At 54.9% G+C, this 19,821-nt stretch overlaps 1 protein-coding gene and 1 long non-coding RNA gene across 9 annotated transcripts in view; one reads left to right on the top strand and one right to left on the bottom strand.

The window, feature by feature from the left end:
* Positions 1-86: 86 nt before the first annotated feature.
* LOC103567821 (uncharacterized) lies at positions 87-8,551 on the bottom strand. The gene is made up of 4 exons (XR_011533326.1): positions 8,176-8,551; positions 1,722-1,976; positions 700-1,357; positions 87-407 (listed from the first exon to the last, which is right to left on the bottom strand). It is a non-coding gene; the product is annotated as an uncharacterized lncRNA (long non-coding RNA).
* Positions 6,519-19,821, top strand: part of TRAF2 (TNF receptor associated factor 2) — a 28,045-nt gene continuing 14,742 nt past the window's right edge. For 3 of the 8 annotated variants that reach the window (XM_008544563.2, XM_008544564.2, XM_070595190.1), the window contains exons 1-4: positions 8,328-8,419; positions 16,916-17,134; positions 17,803-17,881; positions 18,138-18,236. In XM_008544563.2, coding sequence (XP_008542785.1) covers positions 16,947-17,134; positions 17,803-17,881; positions 18,138-18,236 — 366 coding nt within the window. In that variant the 5' untranslated portion in view covers positions 8,328-8,419; positions 16,916-16,946. Of the gene's footprint in view, positions 6,586-8,316; positions 8,420-8,670; positions 8,842-16,915; positions 17,135-17,802; positions 17,882-18,137; positions 18,237-19,821 lie in introns of those variants that run through there. The other 5 variants (XM_070595186.1, XM_008544562.2, XM_070595188.1 and 2 more) reach the window with 5 other exon arrangements.

The following is a 19,821-nucleotide window of genomic DNA, read 5'->3' on the forward strand; positions in this document are numbered from 1 at the left end:
GCGGGGAGGGGGGAGGGAGGATCGAGAGGAGGGAGGGGCTGCGGGGAGGAGGGGGCACCGGAGGGACAGGAGCCCCGACCCCAGTGGTGGGCACCACGCGGGTTCTGGGCAAACCTGAGGGACCGGCGCCCCCGGCTCTCTCCGTGGGGCCACCCCCGGCTTCCTGGTCGCACCTTGGGGATGGGGATGCACCTGGCCACGTGCGCAAACGGGACGCAAGGGCAATGTGGTCTCAATTTTTCTGCAATTGACTTAGTTTCTGTTTCATGCCTTCGTTTTGCCAGCCTGCAACAATCTGAAGTTCTATTTCCTTGGAGTTGTGCTCGCGTGATGCAAAGATCGGGGCAGGGGTGGCCCCAGGTTTGATGGGGCCAGAAGCGTATCCAATTGGAGGGAAAGCGTATACTCTTTAAGGAAAAAAAGCATAAAATTATAAAAAAATAAAATTATTAAAACAAAATTGCAAAAATGAATATTTTGTATAATGTGTTATATTTTGTATAATGTATAAAATGTATACGTTATTTTTCTGTGATATTTTAGTTATTTTATGATAATTTTGTATGATTGGGAAAAGAAGTCAATTGATTATAAATTGATTATAAATTTTAAAAAACTGACAAACACCACAAGCACAAAATTCAGAAAAATAACATTTGTATGAATTAACAAATGCGCCTCTTTAATGCTTTTGCTTACGTTTTTGGCTGTGTTCTCTTTGAATCCTGTATCACGACCTTGCAGAATTGTTTTACGGGAACAACAGAAAGACGATTCAGACTTCTCTCTGATTCAGACTTTTCTCTTGAATGTGAGATCAAACTTGCATCTGATTGTTATTACTGGCATTGGTTTGGGTAATACTTGGGGCTTTACTTAGATGTGCCACTGTTTGTAGGATTGCTATAGGTTTATGCTCCACAAACACAGGAATTCTGATAAATACATTCCCCATCCAAAAAGAAAAAAGGTACATGCTGTATTAAATCATGTATGCTGCATGGCGGAATCCGTTCATCAGAGGAGACAACTCTGGTTCTATCAGGTACGTGGGGAACTGAGTCCTCTGCTTACAATTGTCTTGTGTGATTGGAAGAATTTTGCACAGACTCACTTCTGGTTCCTGCTGCAAACGTTTCTCCTTCACTCCTGCATAATTCCAGTGCTGGGCGTGTTGTGGGTAGTTGGCAGCTGTAGAGGACATCCCTGCCCCAGGACAGACCAGCAAGACTGTGAACCACGTAAAAATATGCCATAAACCCTAACTAAATGCACCCCAACTCAAGTTCTCCTTAGAGCCGTCCCCAAAGTGCCTGTGGTCACTCCACTGGAAGAATGTGATGAAGGAGGAGCACACCTGGAAAGAGACAGTGGTCTTAACCAATTGCAGCTAAAATATCCTGCTCGGCAAACTTAACCAACACTTGGCCATGAGAACCCACCATGAGGCCCTTTCCCAGAGCTGTGACTGGAGCCTGGCAAGAGAAGTTGCACCACCTCTGTGGCATTGTGTCTGCCCTTGTTCACGTGGGCCTGGAAAGGGGACATCTAGACCTAGGGGTCCTCTGGCCATGCAGGTATCTGCCAGGATAGCCATCATCCCATCTGGCCCTTGGTCGGAAGTCCAGGCCTGCTGCCTATATCTTTGTGGCACCCACTACCACCAGGGCACAGATGACATGAATGTCTGTACTCTCCCCCATTACTCCCTCTCAGGTCACCTGTGCACACCCCATCCTGGCTCTGAGTCCTCCTGATTTACTCCAGGCCCAGGGGAGGGTTGCCTTGGGGATGGAGCCACAGCAGGTGGCACGGAGAACGAGTCTTGGGAGGCCTGGTGAGCAGTTCCTGTCTCTCCAGAGATGCCACAGCACTGTCGTTTCAGCGACTCCTCTGCCTGTGTTGTTTAAGATAAGCAGCCCACCAGTGTTGTCCATCTATCTTCATGCATGGAGAAAAGGCAATTCCAACGCCTTCTGGAAAACAAAGGAAAAAAACTGGCTATGTCTGTATTCCTAAGATAAAGATATTAATTTGAATATTGTATCCCTGATGAAAAATCAGCATTAAAAGTTATCAACTAAAAATTATCTGGTAAAATCTAGTGAATGTGAGACTCTGAATGCCTCAGGAAGGAGGGTTACTCACACGTTTAAGGACTCAACTCTTTGTGACTACAGTGGCAGACCGACTTCAAGGGTTCCCACGACCCCACCTTCTGGTAGTCCACCCCTTGTGTAATCCCTGCCCCCTCTCTGAAAAAATTTTCTTTTATTGTGGTAAAATACACTTAACATAAAAATTACCACCTTAACCATTTTTAAGTCCATGGTTCAGCCATGTTAAGTACACTTATAATGTTGTGAAGCCTTCACCAGTGTCTGTCTCCAGAACTCTTCATTTTGTAAAACTGAAACTCTGTCCCCATTAAACACAAACTCCCTATCCACCTCCCCCTCAGCCATTGGTACCCACCATTCTACTTTCTGTCTCTATCATTCTGACTATTCTAAGAACCTCACACAAGTGGAATCCTATAGTATTTCTTCTTTGATGACTGGCTTATTTCACTCAGCATAATGTCCTCAAGATTCATCCATGTTGTAGCATGTCAGAATTTCCTTCCTTTTTTAAGACTGAATAATATTCCATTGTATGTGTCTATCACATTTTGCTTATCCATTCCTCCATCGACGGACACTTGTGTTGCTTCCACACCTAGCTAGTGTGAATAATGCTGCCATGAACATGGGTATACACATATCTCTTTGAGACTCTGCCTTCAATTCTTTTGGGTCCATACACAGAAGGGGAATTGCTGGATCATACGGTAGTTCTATTTTTAACTTTTTGAGGAACTACCATCTGTCTTGTTGAAGGATATAATATTTTATAAATGTTACTCTCCATTGTCTTTTGACTTCCATTATTTCCAATAAGACGTGAGCTGTCCTTCTTATCCATTTGTATCGTTGTCCCCTGCACGTAATGACTCTCTGACTGCTTTCAAGATCTTCTCTTGATTTTGAGATTTTCCTACGTGAAAACTCCCCTTTGTTTCTGGCGGAAGCTCCTGAAATTTGGGCACCGCGCGCATTGCCAGCCCTGGTGGAAGTTTGTGTTCCTGTGTTTAAATGGCAAAACAGGTGACGTTAGCGCAGCCGCTGTGCTTGTTTCAGTCCTGCTGTTCTATACGGGCTCTTGGCGTTTTCAGTCGAACATACAATTTTTCAACTGTAGAGATGCCTGAAAGCCCTCAGGATCGGCTTCCACTAAACAAAGACACAGACGGAATCACAATTCCCGGAATGTCCTGTGAAGTGGAATCATTATGTACTCTGCGAAAGGCATCCTGTGTTTAAGGTTCTACCTGACTTTGTGTGTCGGTGGCTTCGAGTGAAAGAAAATTACCAAAATTAAAGTTAATTAAAAGTGCTCTTTGACCAACTACGAGCAAAAATAGATGGGCAAATACAGCTGGACTGTCTATAGAACACAACAAGCAGAAAAAGATCAACTGTGACAAAATCACTGTCAAATTTGCAGACATTAAGACTCAAAAACAGAAACGGGACTATGACGTTATCACTCATTACTGTCCAAAATGGATAAGTTGCCATAAATATTCTCTTTGTTTTTGAAAAAATACATTAATGTCATAAACGTTTTAATCCATCACCTTTGCCTCTTTTGCACTGTTTAAATGTGTTTTCTTTTTTTACTGGCACAAGTGTGTGATGAAGCTCGGTGAAAGAACATTTTCGCTGCGCGCTTTTCTTTTTAGGCCATCGTCATCACTGAACACACCTTGGTCCTGTGAAGGAGCGGGGTTTAAAAGGATCAGGTGTCCAGTCCTCTGGCCATCAGTGAGGACTGGAAAGGCCTGTGTGCAGGAGGGGAAGCCGTGGGCTGCCATCCCAGAACGGCGAGTGACTGGCCCAGGTCGGGGAGGAGGGCCCCCAGCTTCCGGAGCGCACTGAGAACAACTTCCTCCAGCCCTGGTCAGTTGCAGAAGACAGGGCCACCTAGAATGAGGGCATCAGCAGATGGCCACTGTGAGGAGTGGAGGCCAGCTGGAGAGGGTGGGACTGACAGGGATGGGCCTGGGGTCGGGGGAAGAAGGAAGGACGGGGACAGGGGGTAGGAGCAGGGTCAGAGGTCATAAGTGGGCTGAAGAATGCTGGGATCCAGAACCAGGGGTAGCGCTGACCAGGTAAGAGCCCTGCTATGGATGGCAGCAGTGGTGGGCCTGGGAGTGCCCACTGTGGCAGAATGGAGGGGAGACCCTCGGAGGGTCACCTGGAGCTCCTGGACACGGGGCTGCAGACCTTGGCCAGGTGGTGAACTTGCTGGGTTCCAGTGTGAGCAGAGATATCTCACGGGTTTTGGGTTTGAAGTGAGGAAGTGGGAGCAAGGTCTTCGCAGGGAGCAGGTGGGAGGGAGAGTCAGGGCTGGGGCTGGAGGGCCAGTGCGGCAGCTCCCACTGCGGCCGGCAGAGGGCGCACGCAGATCTGCTGCTGTGCCAGGAGAGAGTGGGCGGGAGGGCAGACAGTCCACCCCCAAAGGTGGCCCCTGGGACCTGAACTCTGTCTAGCCATTCATGCCTTCATCCATCCAAGAACAAGACAGGAACTGGGCTCCGAATGAGGCACAGAGGCCGCTGCCCTGCGGGACCCACTGGTGGGGGAGGACACTGGCACACAAACCAATTCTAGTCACAGGGGGCATGGGGAGGGGAGCCCACCTAACACAGGGCCACCAGGAGAGAGAGCTTCTCTCCCCTGAGACCCTCAGACCTGCAGAGGGACCAGGCCCCACCAAGCGCCTGGGGGAGAGAGGGAGCTGGTGAGGGCCTGGCTGGTGCAGAGGCCCTGGGGCCAGGTCGCCTGGCCAGCGGAGGCTGAGGCTGGCCAGGGCAGCCTGGGTATATTTCACTCTGTGTGTGAGGCCATCTCCTGAGCTTTTGGCTCTGGGGTGTGGGGTGGCACTTGGGTTCTGAGGTTGGCTGAAGGGAGGCAGGCGTTAAATTGAGTAGGGAGTCTCGGTGGAGCTTGTCTATGGGTGGGGGAATTTGGGGTGACCTTTACTTTCTTCTTGGTACTTTTCTGTGTTTTCCAGAGCTTCTGAAGTGACCTCCTGTTGCTTAAAACACAAACGTTTTTGAATGGGTAATACGACCAGGTGGTTTTAAAAGTGGGAGATGGTGTACAGTGAGCGTGTCCCCTGCTGTCCCTTTCCCATCACTTCTATTACTTTCTTGTGTATCCTTCCCAAGTCTACAGAGCACATACACGGACAGGAAACCTGGTCCCTCCGCCGTTGCTTAGGGGGAATGTGGCGCTCCGCAGGGCCGCTCACCACTGTGCTTGCTTCACCACGTGTGGGGCTCAGCACAGGCTCACCTTGCTGGCTGGGGCCTCCTGGCTGGGGACCAGCCCTGGGCTGACCCTTCAGACGTGGCTTCACTTCCTCCTCCCTGCAGTTCTGGGACGCCCCGTGAGGGATAAGACTGTCCCCACTGCTGGTGTCAGCAAGTTGCCTGACCCCCTGGCCCCAGAGCAGGGCTGCTGTTCAGATAACCGTGGGGCCTCATCACTGTGTCTTTCTCCTTTCCTGGGGGGCTGCCCTGGGGGACGGACTGCGGTGGCTGTGCATTTTTGGGGTGGGGGAAGGCGGGGGGAGCCCCTCCTGGCTTGTGCCGTTTGGGGGAATTCTGGCGCAGAACTGGCAGCTGGGCTTTCTGGAAATGCGTCCATTAGGTGACCAGAGAGTGAGAGTGAAACCGGCTTCTCTCAGGAGCTGCAGCCCCGGGTTGACCTTTGCGTGTCGGACAAATGAGAAGAGGGGTGAACTCCTAGGAGGAGAAGCGGGTCGTATTCGGTGAGGTGGCCCCACCTTAGGAGGCTGGCTCTGCCAAACGCTGGTCCCTCCTCTGGGGATGGCATTGGGCACACGAGGCGCATCCCACGTCTGGGAGCCTGAGTGGGGACCTTCCTGAGTGGTCAGCCTTCCTGCCTCCTGGCCCCACGTGCAAGCTGGTGTCTGTGCTCCCAAAGGCCTGAGTGAGTGAAGGTCGTGAGGTGAGGGCCTCTAGGGGAGCAGAGGTGCCTTCAGAAGTGCCCTCCGGGGCACAGATGACACGTGACAAAGGGAAACAAAGGGGAGGGGGCCAGCTGCTTGCCTTTGGGAGCCTTCGGGCAGAGTGCGCGGCCGTGGCAGCTGCCCCAAAGTGGTCTGCAGGTCCAGGGGGCAGCTGACAGGGCCTCTCCTGTCCAGCCAAGCGTGCGAGTTGCAGGTGTCCACTGCAGCATCGGCTGGCCTGCAGCCAGGCCCACGCCTCTCTCTGGGGGGCACTGAGGCCCAGGACAGAGCCTCCAGGCCTGCACCGTCTGTGCCCGCTGCTGCCCCTAGACCCCAGCCCCCTGGGAGAGGGAGGATGATGTGGCCCCTCCCTCGCCTGCTGGGGGCTGTCTCAGGCCCTCCCCGGCCCCTCCCCGCAGTGGGTGTCTCTGCACGCTGAGTTTTGCTTTCTTTTTGGCAGGAAGGAGCCTGAGTGGGAACCCCCTGGGCTGCCTGACAATCCGAGTGAGTCACCCCTTCCAGCCTGCCAGGACGGAGCTGTCACCCCTTCCGAGCTGGCAGGCCAGGGGACCCGGGGTGGAGGGGGGGGGGGTGGGTGTCGGCCACTTCCCCCTCAGGGGCACGCCCTGGAGGCTCCCTCTCTGTCTGTCCCCAGTTCTGTATGCCTGGCAGGCCTGTGGTCAGAATCAAATTAAAAAAAAAAAATTTGTGCTTGAAAATCCTTTGAAAGCAGCAAAGTCTAAAATATGTGGAAGCATTTTCATGTTCAAAGCCTTAGCAAGTACTTTGAGATTGGCCAGTCCTGTCAGTGCCAAGGGCTGGGGCGGCTGCCTTCCTAGGAGCAAGAGATTCGTTCAGGACATCTTTTCTGGACTCAGGGTGGGACTGAGGTGGCCCCAAGCCAGCGCTTCGGCACTGCCCCTGATGCTGGGAGAGAGAGACTTCCTGACACTCCCCGGCAGTCACTGCAGAAGCCAAGTGAACGACTTCCTGACTTTACCCTGAAGGGAGTGGGGTGCGCTGCTGCAGCGAACCTCATCTTTGCAACAAGAACCATTTCCTGCTGGGCTGCTGGGGGGTTCACAGGCCTCCCAGACTCCGGGGGGCGAAACCCCATCACACCTGGGAGCTTGCTTACGTCTGGGGCTTGAGTGAGACCTCAGTGAACCTGTAGGCGGGGCCTGGGGAGATTCCCATGGCTGCTCGTGGCAAACTCAGCCCTGAAGTTCGTGGACCTTCTATCAGAGGCAGGGCTGCCTTGCTGCCGTCTCCCACGGGAATTCCGACTCCAGACCACATCACCACTTATGCGGCGTGATGCGAGTGCCTCTGGACACAGTGTGGATGGTTTAAACCACGTAACTGCAAAGCCCGCCTGTTTTTCGGTTTCCTCCATCCTTGAACAGTGCCCGTTGCTTCAAATGATCTCCCTGGAGTGGAGGTGCTGAATGTGCTGTGCGACCTGGGCTAAGAAATCTTGCCTCTCTGAGCCTGTTTCCTTCTCTGCAAAATGGGGAGAGCAGTCCCCATCTCCAGACGCTGGTATGAGACTGAGTTTGCCAGACGTTTAGCAGCTCTGACTCTCCTTTGGCAGATAACAAAACAGACTCGCCTCAGGTCACGCACTTAGCGCCAGTGATGAGGTCAACAGTCGGCCCTCCCAGGGCTGCCCCTTTTTTTCTGGCCAAGACCGCTGGTTCATTTCTAGATGTTTCCATTTAAAAGCATACAATTCAGTGTCATTCATACATTCACGGTACCGGGCAATCACCACCATTGTCTAGTTCTCGAACATTTCAGTACCCAAAAGGAGACCTCGCACGCCTTCATCCCTTTGAAGTGGCCGGGGTCTTTCGGTACTTTTTCTTGTAAATGTAACTAGGGCGTTGGGAGGGGAAGGCGCCGCCGCGGTGCCCTGGGCCCAGGGATGACCCTTCGCGGGAGGCGAGCAGCAGCGAGCGCTTTGCCGTGGGAGTCCCGCCCTCCCGCGGCACCTGCGGAAGCGGCCCGCGCAGCCCTCGGAGCCGCAGGACCAGCAGCCGCGCCAGCACCGGGCCGGCTCTGCGAAAGGAAACCCGCAACTTAAGTACTCACGCCGCGGCGGCTCCTACCAATCACCGCCCGCTGCGGCTCCCTGGACGCTCCTGGTAGGCCTCTGGGTCAGTCCGTCAGGCGAACAGGGAGGCGGGGGAGAAACCTGACCAATAGGCGCCCGCTGCGGCTCCCTGAGCGCTCCTGGTAGGCTCCCGGGTCAGTCCGTCAGCCGGGCTCGGGGGCGGGTCCGCTGTGGTGGCGGCGGCAAGGCGGGCGCGCAGTTCCGGGCGCGCGGCGACCGTTGGTGAGTCTGGCCGTCCGGGTCGTAGTCGGGGTCGAGGGTCGGAGCCTAAGTCGGGGCAGCGGCCGGGGCCGGGGCTGGGGCCGGGGCCGGGGCCGGGGGCGCGCGGCGCCGGGGAGGCAGGGCCGGGAGGAGGGCCGCCGCCGCCCGCGGGCCCGAGGGGATTTCTCGGAGCGGGGCAGCCGGAAACTGAAAGTCGGAGCGCGGTGGGAGCAGGAAAGTTCGCGAACGCTCGCGGGCGCCCACGGCGGCTCCGGCGTGGGTCCCGGGGCGAGGGTCCCGGCCTGCGTCACAGTGCGGGGGCACAACGCGAGTCCACGTCGCAGGGTCCAGGTCGCGGGGTCCACGGTCCAGGTCACGACCTGGGGTCTCCAGCCGGGGGCGCAGCGCCCCCGCACCCCTGCCCCGAGCCTCGGTGGCGGCCGGTGGGTGTCTCACCCCTTCCCTGACCCCAGCTGCGGGGTCGCCTGACCCCAGTGGGACCTCTGACCTGCTTCGGACTTGGCCGAGCTCCCCGAACGTCCAGGGCGGCGCTGGACCTCTCCGGCCGCCTGCTCTCACTCCGCTGCCCCCTGCAGCCTGTGACCCAGGCCCCAGCGCCCTGCCCGCCGTCGCCCTTCCCGGTCTTGCTCACCCGCCCGCCCCCGACCCTGACGCCTTTCTGCCCTTCTCAGGGCATCACCTGCTGTGCCCGTTCTCAGCCCCCACCCGCCATCCGCGATCCTAGAAGCGTTTCTTGGTCGGTTGAGTTAATGTTAGGGTGCCCTCGTGTCGGCCTCCAGCCGCGCCCCTTTGGCCTGGGGAGCCTCTGAGTGGAGTCGGGGATGTCCTGTGCCTGTATGAGGCTGGTGCCGGTTTCCACCATGAGAGTGAGGCCGGAGATGGGTGGTGAGGACATGGAACTTGCTGGATCATCCAGGGGCCTCCGTGATGGGATCCAGAGTGGAGGCAGCTGCGGGGAGGGATGGAGCCGGGAGTGGGGCGGCTCAGAAAACCTCCGTGTCTGTTCAGGGCCAGAGAGGCTCTCTGGACACAGAGTGGGGTGGTCAGCCACTGGAGAACCTAGGACAGCTGTGCGTGTGAGGGCAGACGCTCTGCCCTTGTCTGAGTTGGGGGTAGGGGGGGCTTGACTCCCAGCCCACAGAGGTCACACCTGGCCCTGCAAGACTCCGGCCACATGTCACCTTTGAGGACAGCGGTGGTTAGCGCCTCAGCTACTGCTTTTAGGTGGAAGTCCCAACCAACCCAAAGTTGTTGCTTGAGTTTTTTTCTTTTGAAAACAGTTTCGTTGCAGTATAACTTACTACAAAGTTCACTGTTGCTTGAGTTTCAAACACGAAAACTTAAGAATTGCTTCCCTAAAGGCTTTGCTGAGCAGCCACAGTGCTCAGCGCTTCCAGCAGTTGTCTCTTCACGTGTTGAACTGCTGCTCCCCTGCCTCCCGCCCAGCCCACTCTCTCCCACTCCCACAGCCCCTCGCTCTCAGGATAAAGCCCAGCCACGCTGAGGCTCCCAAAGGCACACGCACGCTGTGACATGGAGCCTGTGTGCTCGCCAGTCCTTTTGCCTGGGACAACCCTGTAGGCGCCTCTCGACACAACCAATTTGTGCCACATGCCCTTCCAGTGTCCCCCTGCCTCCCAGACCTCCGCCACCCCAGGCTGTGTTGTTCTGTGTGGCCACGGCCTGTTGACTGCATTGGGAATGATGCCTCAGTCCCCTCAGCACCACATGTGGTCCATGGCAGGAGCCCGGAAACATACCTGTGGTGCAGGGAGTAGCGTGAAGGCCGTGTGCATGCCTAGGGGCTGCAGGGAGCAGGGTGGACACGGTGTGCGTGCCTCAGGGCTGCAGGGAGGCAGGGGGAGGTGGCTTTCAGCCAAGGTTGTCTCTCTTAAGGAGTTTTTAAACTTAGTGGAGAAATAAACTGGAATGTCATTCCTCTGGGACCTGAAGGAACAGGTTATTTCAACCATGGTCGTGATTTGGGGCTAGAGCACAGGGTTTACAGTGGTCACTTGTTGCCAGAGAAAGCGTTTTCTCAGGGAGAAAAAGGTATTTTTGCTTTGTGTTTTGAGAGTCAGGCTTGGGACCCCCCTCTGGCAGTAGGAAGTGCCAGCCTGCCCACCGCCCGTCACCTTGGTGAGGGCACTGGCAGCATGGTGTGGCGAGTGGGCTTTCACGGCTGCATGGCACGAGCACACACAGGCAGGGACAGGAAGGTCCCAATCAGGGTGCACCACCTATCTGTTCTCAAGTCCTCCCATGCTGCCTCGGGTTCACTCCTTGTGGAGACTGAGACTGGTGAGGATCGTTCCCTAAAGGCCTGGGTTTGTGTCCACAGGGAGGGCATGTCGGTGTCCCACCACGGTGCCCCACCCCTGTCCAGGGGGGCTGAGCCTGGGTGGTGAGGGGAGGAGGCTCAGCAGAAGCCGTCCCCAGGGTCTGAGCTGTGGTGTGCCCAGCTCGAAGCAGGGTGGAGACCACGCCCCCTGCAGGGCCCAGCAGGCAGTGGAGATGGCATTTGGGGCAGGTGGTCTTGTGGACTGATTGTGATTTAGGGAGGTGGATGCACAGCAGGGGTTGGGTAGGAGGTGGAGTAGATGAGGTGACTCAGGTAGAAGGAACAGCTGGCACAGGTTCCAGGATCAGGGTGCCGCTTTGGAGCAGGGCAGGGCACAGCTGGGCCAGTGGTGCGGCATGGAGGAAGGGCTGGATTAGTGGGTGTAGGAGTCAGTGGATGGGGCCGGGAGCCTGGGGAGCAGGGAGGGTGCTCATGCACCCTGTGCACAGCCCTGGGTCCCTCCTCCCGCCTTCAAAGTCCCTGCCTCCTGGAGAAGACATTCTAGAGGGAACAGGCCCACAATGCCACAATACCAGGGAGAAGAGAGAGCAGGTGAGGCGGTGAGCTGGGCCATGGCAGGAGGGAGGGCCAGCACAGAGCCGTTTTGAGGAGGGTTGTCAGGGAAGGCCTCCTCATGTGGGTGGGCTAGGGGGAAGACAGCTGGAATTCAGGAGGGTGAGCAGCCTGGAAGCCCTGGGGGTCTGAGGGAGGAGCCACCGAGTCCCAGCTGTGTGTTAAGGGTCCCTCTGGCTACCTGGAGGGCTGTGAGAGGCTGTGCAGAGTCAGGTCACAGGGGACAGTGGCGAGGACCTGGCAGTAGCAGTGTGGTCAGGTTCCGGATGTTTGTAGAGGGTAGAGCCCGTGGATTTACTAACCCCTTAAGAGGTGGGTGGGTGAGAGAGAGAGCGCTCTGCAAGAATTTGGCTTGAGCTGCTGAGGGGGATGGGGTGCTGCGTGGGCTGACGCAGGGGCCCAGCTCCAGTGAGCTCTCTGGACACCCATGCTCAGACGTCAGGGAGATAGGCCAGGGGAGCAGGTGGTTGTCTGGGTGTGGTGAGAGGAAGTTGACTTCGAAGGGGATAGAATGGCTACATTGTAATTAATTGGTCTCTCCCTGTTGACCTGTTGATGGCGGAGTTTTCAATAAGAGAAACTAAATATGTTGATTGCGTGGGTAAGTATGAGGCAGCTTGGTAACACTGGAAAAGTCCTCACCCGCGGTGTTTGCTTATGATGCTTAGTGTAAACACTTGTTGGATGATTAGTGGGTACCAGGCCACTACTGGTGTTATGTTGAGCCTGAAAAAAGATGGACTTCAGTTTGGAATTATGATTTTAAAGTGGATTTCTAGTACTGGGGAGGCCTCATACTCATGGCTGTGTGCAGATTAAAGTTCTTGAATATTGCTTAAATAGGCTTGTTACACAGGCAGGTTAGAACTGGGTGGAACCAAGTGAAATCTGATGTGACGTGGAATCCTGATGTCATACAAAGTAGAGGTGGGCTGTCAGTGGGAACATGAATTTGGGAAGTTCAGTCCCTGATACTTGGGGGCATCATAGGATGAGGCCCCTGGGTTGAACCACTGTGTCTGCCGGCAGCACGGTGACCCCCAGCAGCCAGGTGCTCCAGTATCTGCTTTGACATGGGTTTGTTGTGACGATACAGCCTGCCCTCTTGAGAATTATTCACTGACACCAATAACCCACCCTCACACACCAGACTGAGGATGATGGAGTCGGCTGCCCGGTGGCCTCCAACTCGGGGTCTTAGTGATTTCTTTCAGGGATGGCCCTTTCCCGGGTCCTCCTGCTGTGAAGGACCCGGGCTTGTGAGGGCAGTGCGCAGCCCAGCTTCACCTGCAGTGAAGGAAACGGCAGAACAACAATGGGGTGCTGGATGCCCCTACTCACCTGGGGGGTGGGGAGGCAGGAGCGAGCTGCGGCCTCACCTGGGGGGCCTCTTTCATGTCAAAACCTGTTTTTGAGGTTGCTCTGCTATTTTTAGCATTATGAGGCAGGGTTATTTTGGATAAACATGCATGGGTATACCATAATTAGGGATTTCACCATCTTTTTTGACTCTTCGGGAATAGAAACTCCGTTTTTCTTTTTAATTGAGGTATACAGCAAAATGTACCAATCCCAAGTGTACAACCAGATGCACTTTTGTCTATATACAGTCATTTCTAGCACCCAGAAGGCCTCCTCCTGCCCTTTGTAGGTAACAGTGACCCCCTAAATGGAAAACTTCTGTGTTTCTCTACTCACAGTGCTTCTGACACCAAATATTTAGGTTTTTCCATATCAAGCAATTCTCTGTTTCTTGGCAGACACCGATTGGGTGTCCTGCAGTTTAACTCGGTTCTCACACTAACCACCTGGAGTTACGAGCTCAGACTCCATATGTTAAGGGCTTCATCACACAAGACTGCCCCCCACTTCAGATACTTGTCGGAAATCAAGGCCTCCCATACTTTTGACCAACTGGCCATAAATTGAGGGTTCGCATGACCCCCTCCTTGGGTTCAGTAATTTACTAGAACGGCTGACAGAACTCAGGGAAACCCTTACATGTAACAGCCAAATGGAAGAGATGCACAGGGCAAAGTATGGGGATTGGTGTGGAGCTTCCATGCCTTCACCAGCGTACCAGTCACCCAGCGCTGTGGCGTGTTTGCCAGCCTCGGAGCTCTGTGAACCCCGTTGCGTAGGGTTTCATGGGGGCTGCGTTAGGAAGGTGTGATTGATGAAATCCTTAGTCATCGGTGATTAAATCTGTCTCCATGTCTCCCCCTCCTCCCCAGGTGGGGTTGGGGGTGGTGGTGGAAGTGGCTATGAATAACAAAAGATGCTTCTCTGTCCCCAGTCACTCAGGAAATCCCAGGGCTTCTGGGAGCTCTGTGCCAGGAACCGAGAAGACGACCAAATACCTATCATATCGCAATATCACAACCCCAGAGGGAACTGCTGTCCCAGCTTCCGTCGTCATAGATTAGTTTTTCCTGTCCTTGAACTTCGTATAACTTGGTTATTCCATGAACACTGTTTTGTATGTGGTAGAAATGCCCTTTTAACAACATGTCAGTCTGTTGCATGACGTTAGTGCATTCTCGTCTGGAGAGTAGTTTTGGAAATGTGTGAAGTGTGAAATCAGGGCTGGGCTGGCCGGGAGTACTCACACACTCATGTGAGTCATTGCAAATGAATATTGTTCTTGTTTTTAACCAACTTACCTGAAAGAGTCAGGATTTGGAGAATAAACTGGAAGTTTAAAAGGACCAGTCACCCGCTTTGGTTCCAGGAGGTTCGTCACACCTGCCCTCACGTCTGTGATCCCAAGTACACAAGCTGTCTTGGGGCTGGGTGGGTGCCACTGGCCATGGGGGTCCGTTGGGGGGTCCCCGAGCCTTGGGTCAGTCCAGGTCGGTGGACGTGTGCAGGCGGCCAAGCACAGTCACGTGGGGCTGGCGCGGCCGGAGCCCTCTGCTGAGGTTGGGCGAGCGCTCCCACGGCAGTAGGCCTTCACGCGTTGATGGCTTTCCGAGGGTTACGTTTTGGAACAGCGCTTTTGAGTCTGTATGTTGTTTTCCATAACAGTTCTTAAAAGTTAAAATGCATTTATAAATGAGACTTGACTGAAAGAGTTAAGGATGTAGGCACTGAGAACTCTGAGAACGGGACTGCGGGTGCCCCCCTTGGCCGGTTCCTTGGCCTCCCCTGCTGAGTTCTCCATATTTAAACAGGAGTGACAACCCTTGCCTTCCATCCAGGGCAGGTAGTTGTGACTGCAAAAAAGGCAGCGTGTATGAAGTCACTGAGGAATGGATGGACTGAAGTCGAGGCCCAGCTGTGTGTTGAGACTGTCCCTTTTTTGTCACTCAAGAAAGAGACCATTTTTGTGGTTGTGTCTAACAGGAGTAAAAGTCAATGGATTAATAAAGTAGATTCAGTCTGTCACAGAAGGTGTGGTCAGTTGGCCGAAAAGCAGACCTGGCTGTGTTAGGTTGTGAAAGAATAAAATCTCAGCAAAGCCTCTCCTGACAGACGACAGACGCTGCGGGAAGCTGCTCAAGGAGACTGCAGAAAGGGAAGCATTGCCCTGTCCTCGCCTGCCGCCCCAGCCCCCGCCGTTATTGCACCGTCTTGCCTTCCCTGGGTGAAACACAGCGTCCCTTACCTTTTATGTAACATAGCAAATACAAAACAGCGTTTTCACCTCAAGAATATGGCTTTTTTTTTAACTAGTGATACTTAAAAAATGAAAATCCCTCTGTCTCATGTTGTTCAGGGCAGTGGTTTTTAAACATTAGTGGTTCATGAAGTCAGTTCAGTAGCACGACCAGAAACAGCAAAGAAAGTGGAAGATACAGAATGCCTCTCAGCCAGGGTAAATGTCCTCTCGTGGGCCCTCTGTTCTGGTACGTTCCTGTGTGTAGCATATCACAAAGGGGCCTTGAAAAACGTGGGCCGAGGGGTCCTCCCTCCTCACTTGCTCCGGCCATGCCAAAAGGTTTTGTTAATAAGTGGCAGCTTCTAGTCTTACACATCTGTGCTGTGAGGGCTGGCGAGAATGGAATCCCCCAGGTGTCAGATGGGTGGATGGGTGTCCAGGGACCCAGGCACACCCACCTGTGAGAGAGGTGTGAGGACCTGCCAGTGAGTAAGGGGCAGAGGTGTGCCCTTCTCTGAGTGACCGTGGACATAGCATCCCTTTTGTTGGGTGGTTTGAGGAGTAAATGCAGGTTCTAAAAATAGTCTGTGAGCTGTGGAGTGTGGTGCAAATCAAAGCCTCATAATTCCCAAATCTGAAAGCATCGATTGAAAGAGGCTTTGCCCTGCACATGGAAGACGACGCACCGGTGATCTGTTGCTGTTTGCCGCTGTGTCAGACCAGCCTAGGACGGTGACATCGCCTTGTGAATGCAGTCGCTGCCCTGTGCAGACCCTCTCTCCTCCTGGAAGGAGGTGTTGTTTCGTCACGTCATGGCTTGGAAGCAGGTGTGCTCCCCTCATGGGTCCACATGAGATGTGTTTCCAAGGGTGTGCTGGGAACGAAGCTCTGGAGTGTCCGCGAAGGAGGCTGGGACGGTCTTCCTGGGTCTCGAGTTTCATCATGTCATGGCTTGGAAGCAGGTGTGCTCCCCTCACGGATCCACATGAGATGTGTTTCCAAGGGTGTGCTGGGAACGAAGCTCTGGAGTGTCCGCAAAGGAGGCTGGGACGGTCTTCCTGGGTCTCGAGTTTTTCTGAGTTGACAGTGCTTCGTCTTCAGGGGCTGTAGGGTGCTTGCCCTTTTTCAAAGGTTAACGGGTACAATTTCTTGTGGCTTTTTGAGACTGTGGATGTCCAACAGTAAGTTCCACACAATGTCTCTGAGTGCTATGGGAACCTCTCCTCCACCTCAACTCGCCTATCTTGGTAGCCTTGGCACAGGGGCTTTGGCAAGACCTAGTGGACAGCAGAGGGTGGCTCTCAAGTGAGAGGGACACTGGCTGTGGTAGACAGGGAGCAGAGGAGCAATGCCAGGCAGGCTGCACACCTGGTCTCACGGCTGGTGTTGGAGAGGCCCTTGGGTGGTGTGGCCATCTCCTGGGCACTGCCCAAGGCCTGAGCACCGGCAGATGGGACTGTCCCACCAGGCTGCTCTGTAAGGTCTATTGAAAACACCATCCACCATTCTAAAAGCGTACTTATCGTAAGAACCTCAGGGGAGACGGAAAGGCACAAAAATCAAGAACTGCTGATCACGAGGGTTAACAGGAAGGTGGTGTCCTCTGAGCTCAGATGCAGGCACGCGTTCCATCCATGGGTCACAGCATGCTGGCCTGGGAACAGACGCCTGGGATGGGTGACCTTGAGGACAGCGACTGATCCACGGCTGCGGGGTGGGCGTGTGGGTGTCAGCTGTGCAGCGTGGGCAGGTCGCCACCCTGGCTGAGCCTTGGTTTCCGTATTTGTAGCAGGAGGTTGGACTAGATTGTCTCCAAGGCGTCCCAGGGTGTAAAAATCCTCCTTCTCAGATTCTTGACCACAGGTCAGCTTGATGAGCAGAGTTATCACCACTTGGCAGGGCTGTTTTCCCTGGAGGATCACTCTAGAGTGGAGCTACCGCCACGTCAGGACCCACCGTGACGCGCTCTCTTCTTCCTTAGGGCTCGGCAGTTCACGGGGGTCGCGGCTCTCATGGCTGCAGCTAGTGTGACTCCTCCTGGCTCCCTAGATTTGCTGCAGCCCGGCTTCTCAAAGACCCTTCTGGGGACCAAGCTGGAGGACAAGTACCTGTGCTCGGCCTGCAAGAACGTCCTGCGCAGACCCTTCCAGGCACAGTGTGGCCACCGCTACTGCTCCTACTGCCTGACCAGCATCTTGAGGTACGCGGGTGGCCAGCTGCTAGGGTTTGCCTTAGGGCTGCTCCACGGGGTGGCTCCATGTGGAACGCTCCGTGATGGCAGAGATTCACTGCGAACAGGGACATCAAGTCAGTGACTTAACCAGATGGGCTCCGTGTTGACACGGTGCTGCTTTGGACGGAGGCGTGAAATAAAACATGTTAATACAGTTAGTTTCCTTGCTGCTTCTCCTTGATTTTAACATGGGTACCAGACAATTTAAAATTACACTTATGGCTCGTGTGACGTTTGGCTTGTTGGGTGTGTGGCTCTAACTGATTAACACATGCTCGAGTCCCTATATGGGGCCTGCCCGTAAGTAGGGCTGCCCGTCTGGTCTGAGTGGCATCAGCGGCTGGTCGGGAGGTGAGAGGAGCAGCACCTTGTTGTGGGGAGTCTGTCTGAGTGGTGAGTGGTTCAGAGAGCGCCGTTGTTAACAATGGAAAGAATGATCCTTCGTCAGAGGATTCCGATCCTCACCTGTTTTCAGTGTTTTAGATGTTATAGAGTTGACGTGCGCTTGTTGTGACTCGAGGACAGATGAGGAGGTCATGGGATGGAGGTGTGGAGTTGGGTTTGGACCGAGGGAGGGATGCTCACTTGTTTTTCGCGTCGGTCTCACAGCAGGCCGTCTCCCTCTCCCCCTCCAGCTCCGGGCCCCAGAACTGTGCTGCCTGCGTGCATGAGGGCATATATGAAGAAGGCATTTCGATTTTAGAAAGCAGTTCGGTAAGTGAACAGTCTTGAAGCTAAAAATGTCGAAAAGAACAGAAAGTGTTAATTCCTTTAATAACACGGGTGGCGAAAGAAACGTCAGCAGCTGGCAGTCACCTGTCCCTGCTGCAGGGATGTCTAGAGGTTGGAGTGGCTGCGTGGACTGGTGACCGGACCCTGAGAGCTGCGTCCAGGAGGCTCCGGTGCTGGTTGTGCGGGGTGGCAGCAGGTGACCCGGAGGAGGCTAACGGCAGGGACGCTCTCTCTGCAGGCTTTCCCGGACAACGCCGCCCGCAGGGAGGTGGAGAGCCTGCCGGCTGTCTGTCCCAGCGACGGCTGCACCTGGAAGGGGACCCTTAAAGAGTACGAGGTAGGGACCTCCCTGTGCTGGCCCAGCCTCCCAGAGTCTGATGCCCCTCCCCCAAAGCAGTCCCTCCAGAGGCTGCGTGACACCTGCAGGGTTTAAGCCCATCTGATGTCTGTGGAAGGGGTGCAGCAGCTCCTTACAATATGTCCATCAGACATTCAAGTTGTGCAGAGCACAGACCTGTGCCGTGGAACCCATGTGGTGTGGCCTTGGGTGGCATTACCCGCTCTGTGCCTGTTTCCTGGTGTGAATGGGGTGCAGTCCTCCTGCCGTGGTGGGGTGGCACTGAGGTGGCACGTGTGCCAGGACCTAGTGCTGGCCTAGGAGTGTGCTGCAGCATCTCCCTGTGCGTGCAGGAAGCCGTAGCTTTCTTGCGTGGCGGGATCTTTCTGTTGTGTCTTCACACAAGGGCTTTTTCACTTGGAATTGTGTTGACCTTAGAGTGTGTGGAGGTCATCTGCACATTTGTTCTGTGCTCGCAGAAGGGCGTCTGGCCAGTGAGGGGGCAGCGGTCACTGTGCATGTCTTCACCGTGGCTCATGTCTCTGCCAGGCGAGACTGGCTTGTGTCCGTGCATCGGCTCGTTGGGATTTCTGTGTGGTCAGCATCAGGCAGTGGACCCTGCGCCGTGCAGGCCGAGAGGCGCCAGGGCTCATCCAGCCCCCCACAGCTCACTCAGTTGTTTGGTCGTCTACCCTTCTTAATGAACACCCTTTAAATAACTTACATTTCCGACTGCTGCTTGTGCACGAGTGTTCACAACAGCACTGTTCACGGTAGCAAGTCCCTGCTGACTGATGAGGGGACAAACAAGATGGGTCCCGTCACGCCGTGGGTCAGTGTTCAGCCGTAGAAAGGAAGGTAGTCCTGACGCGTATACTGCACAGATCGACCTTGAGGCATTCTGCTCAGTGAGAGGAGCCAGTCACAGAAGGACAAATCCTGTGGGATTCCACTCCTGTGAGGGCCCTAGAGCAGTCAAACTCAGAGACAGGAAGTGCAGTAGTGGCTGCTGGGGCTGGAGAGTTGTGCTCAGTGGTGCAGAGGAGCAGGTTGGGCCCTCCAAGTGGGGAGGCCGGAGGGGCTGTCTCTGTGGAACCCTGCCTCTTTTATGTTCAGGTGAGCTCCCGCCCAGGGCTGCCTGGGACACGGGAAGCCCCCCTGCTGTGGGGTGGGCACTGGACTGTGACAGAGTCTCAATGGCGGGGGAGGGCCCATTGGGTCTGGCATCAGGATCCTGGTTCTGGCGGGCTTCTGCCTTGCTGCTCCTGGCCCAGTGCACTGCGCTTCTCTTGTTGTCTCAACCAACCTGACTTCATGGTTTTCGGGCTCTAAGCTGTGTTTTGCTAAAAGGGCCGGTTGGCCGACTCTGGGGAGGAGCCTTTGGTGGGGTGGACAAGGACATGCACTTTCCTTCTGACGGGCTCCCCAGGCCTGGAAGCTGAGCAACTCTGGGCTCCCTGCACCCTTTCTGCACCCTTCCTGGGAATGAGTGACTTCCGCCTCCCTGCACGGAGGTCTCAGATGGCCCAGAGGCCACCATGGTGCATGTGCAAGGGCGGGTGATGTTGCTATGTGTGATGCAGGG

Source organism: Equus przewalskii, chromosome 26 (genome assembly GCF_037783145.1).
Source record: "Equus przewalskii isolate Varuska chromosome 26, EquPr2, whole genome shotgun sequence".
NCBI classification, from domain to species: Eukaryota; Metazoa; Chordata; class Mammalia; order Perissodactyla; family Equidae; genus Equus; species Equus przewalskii.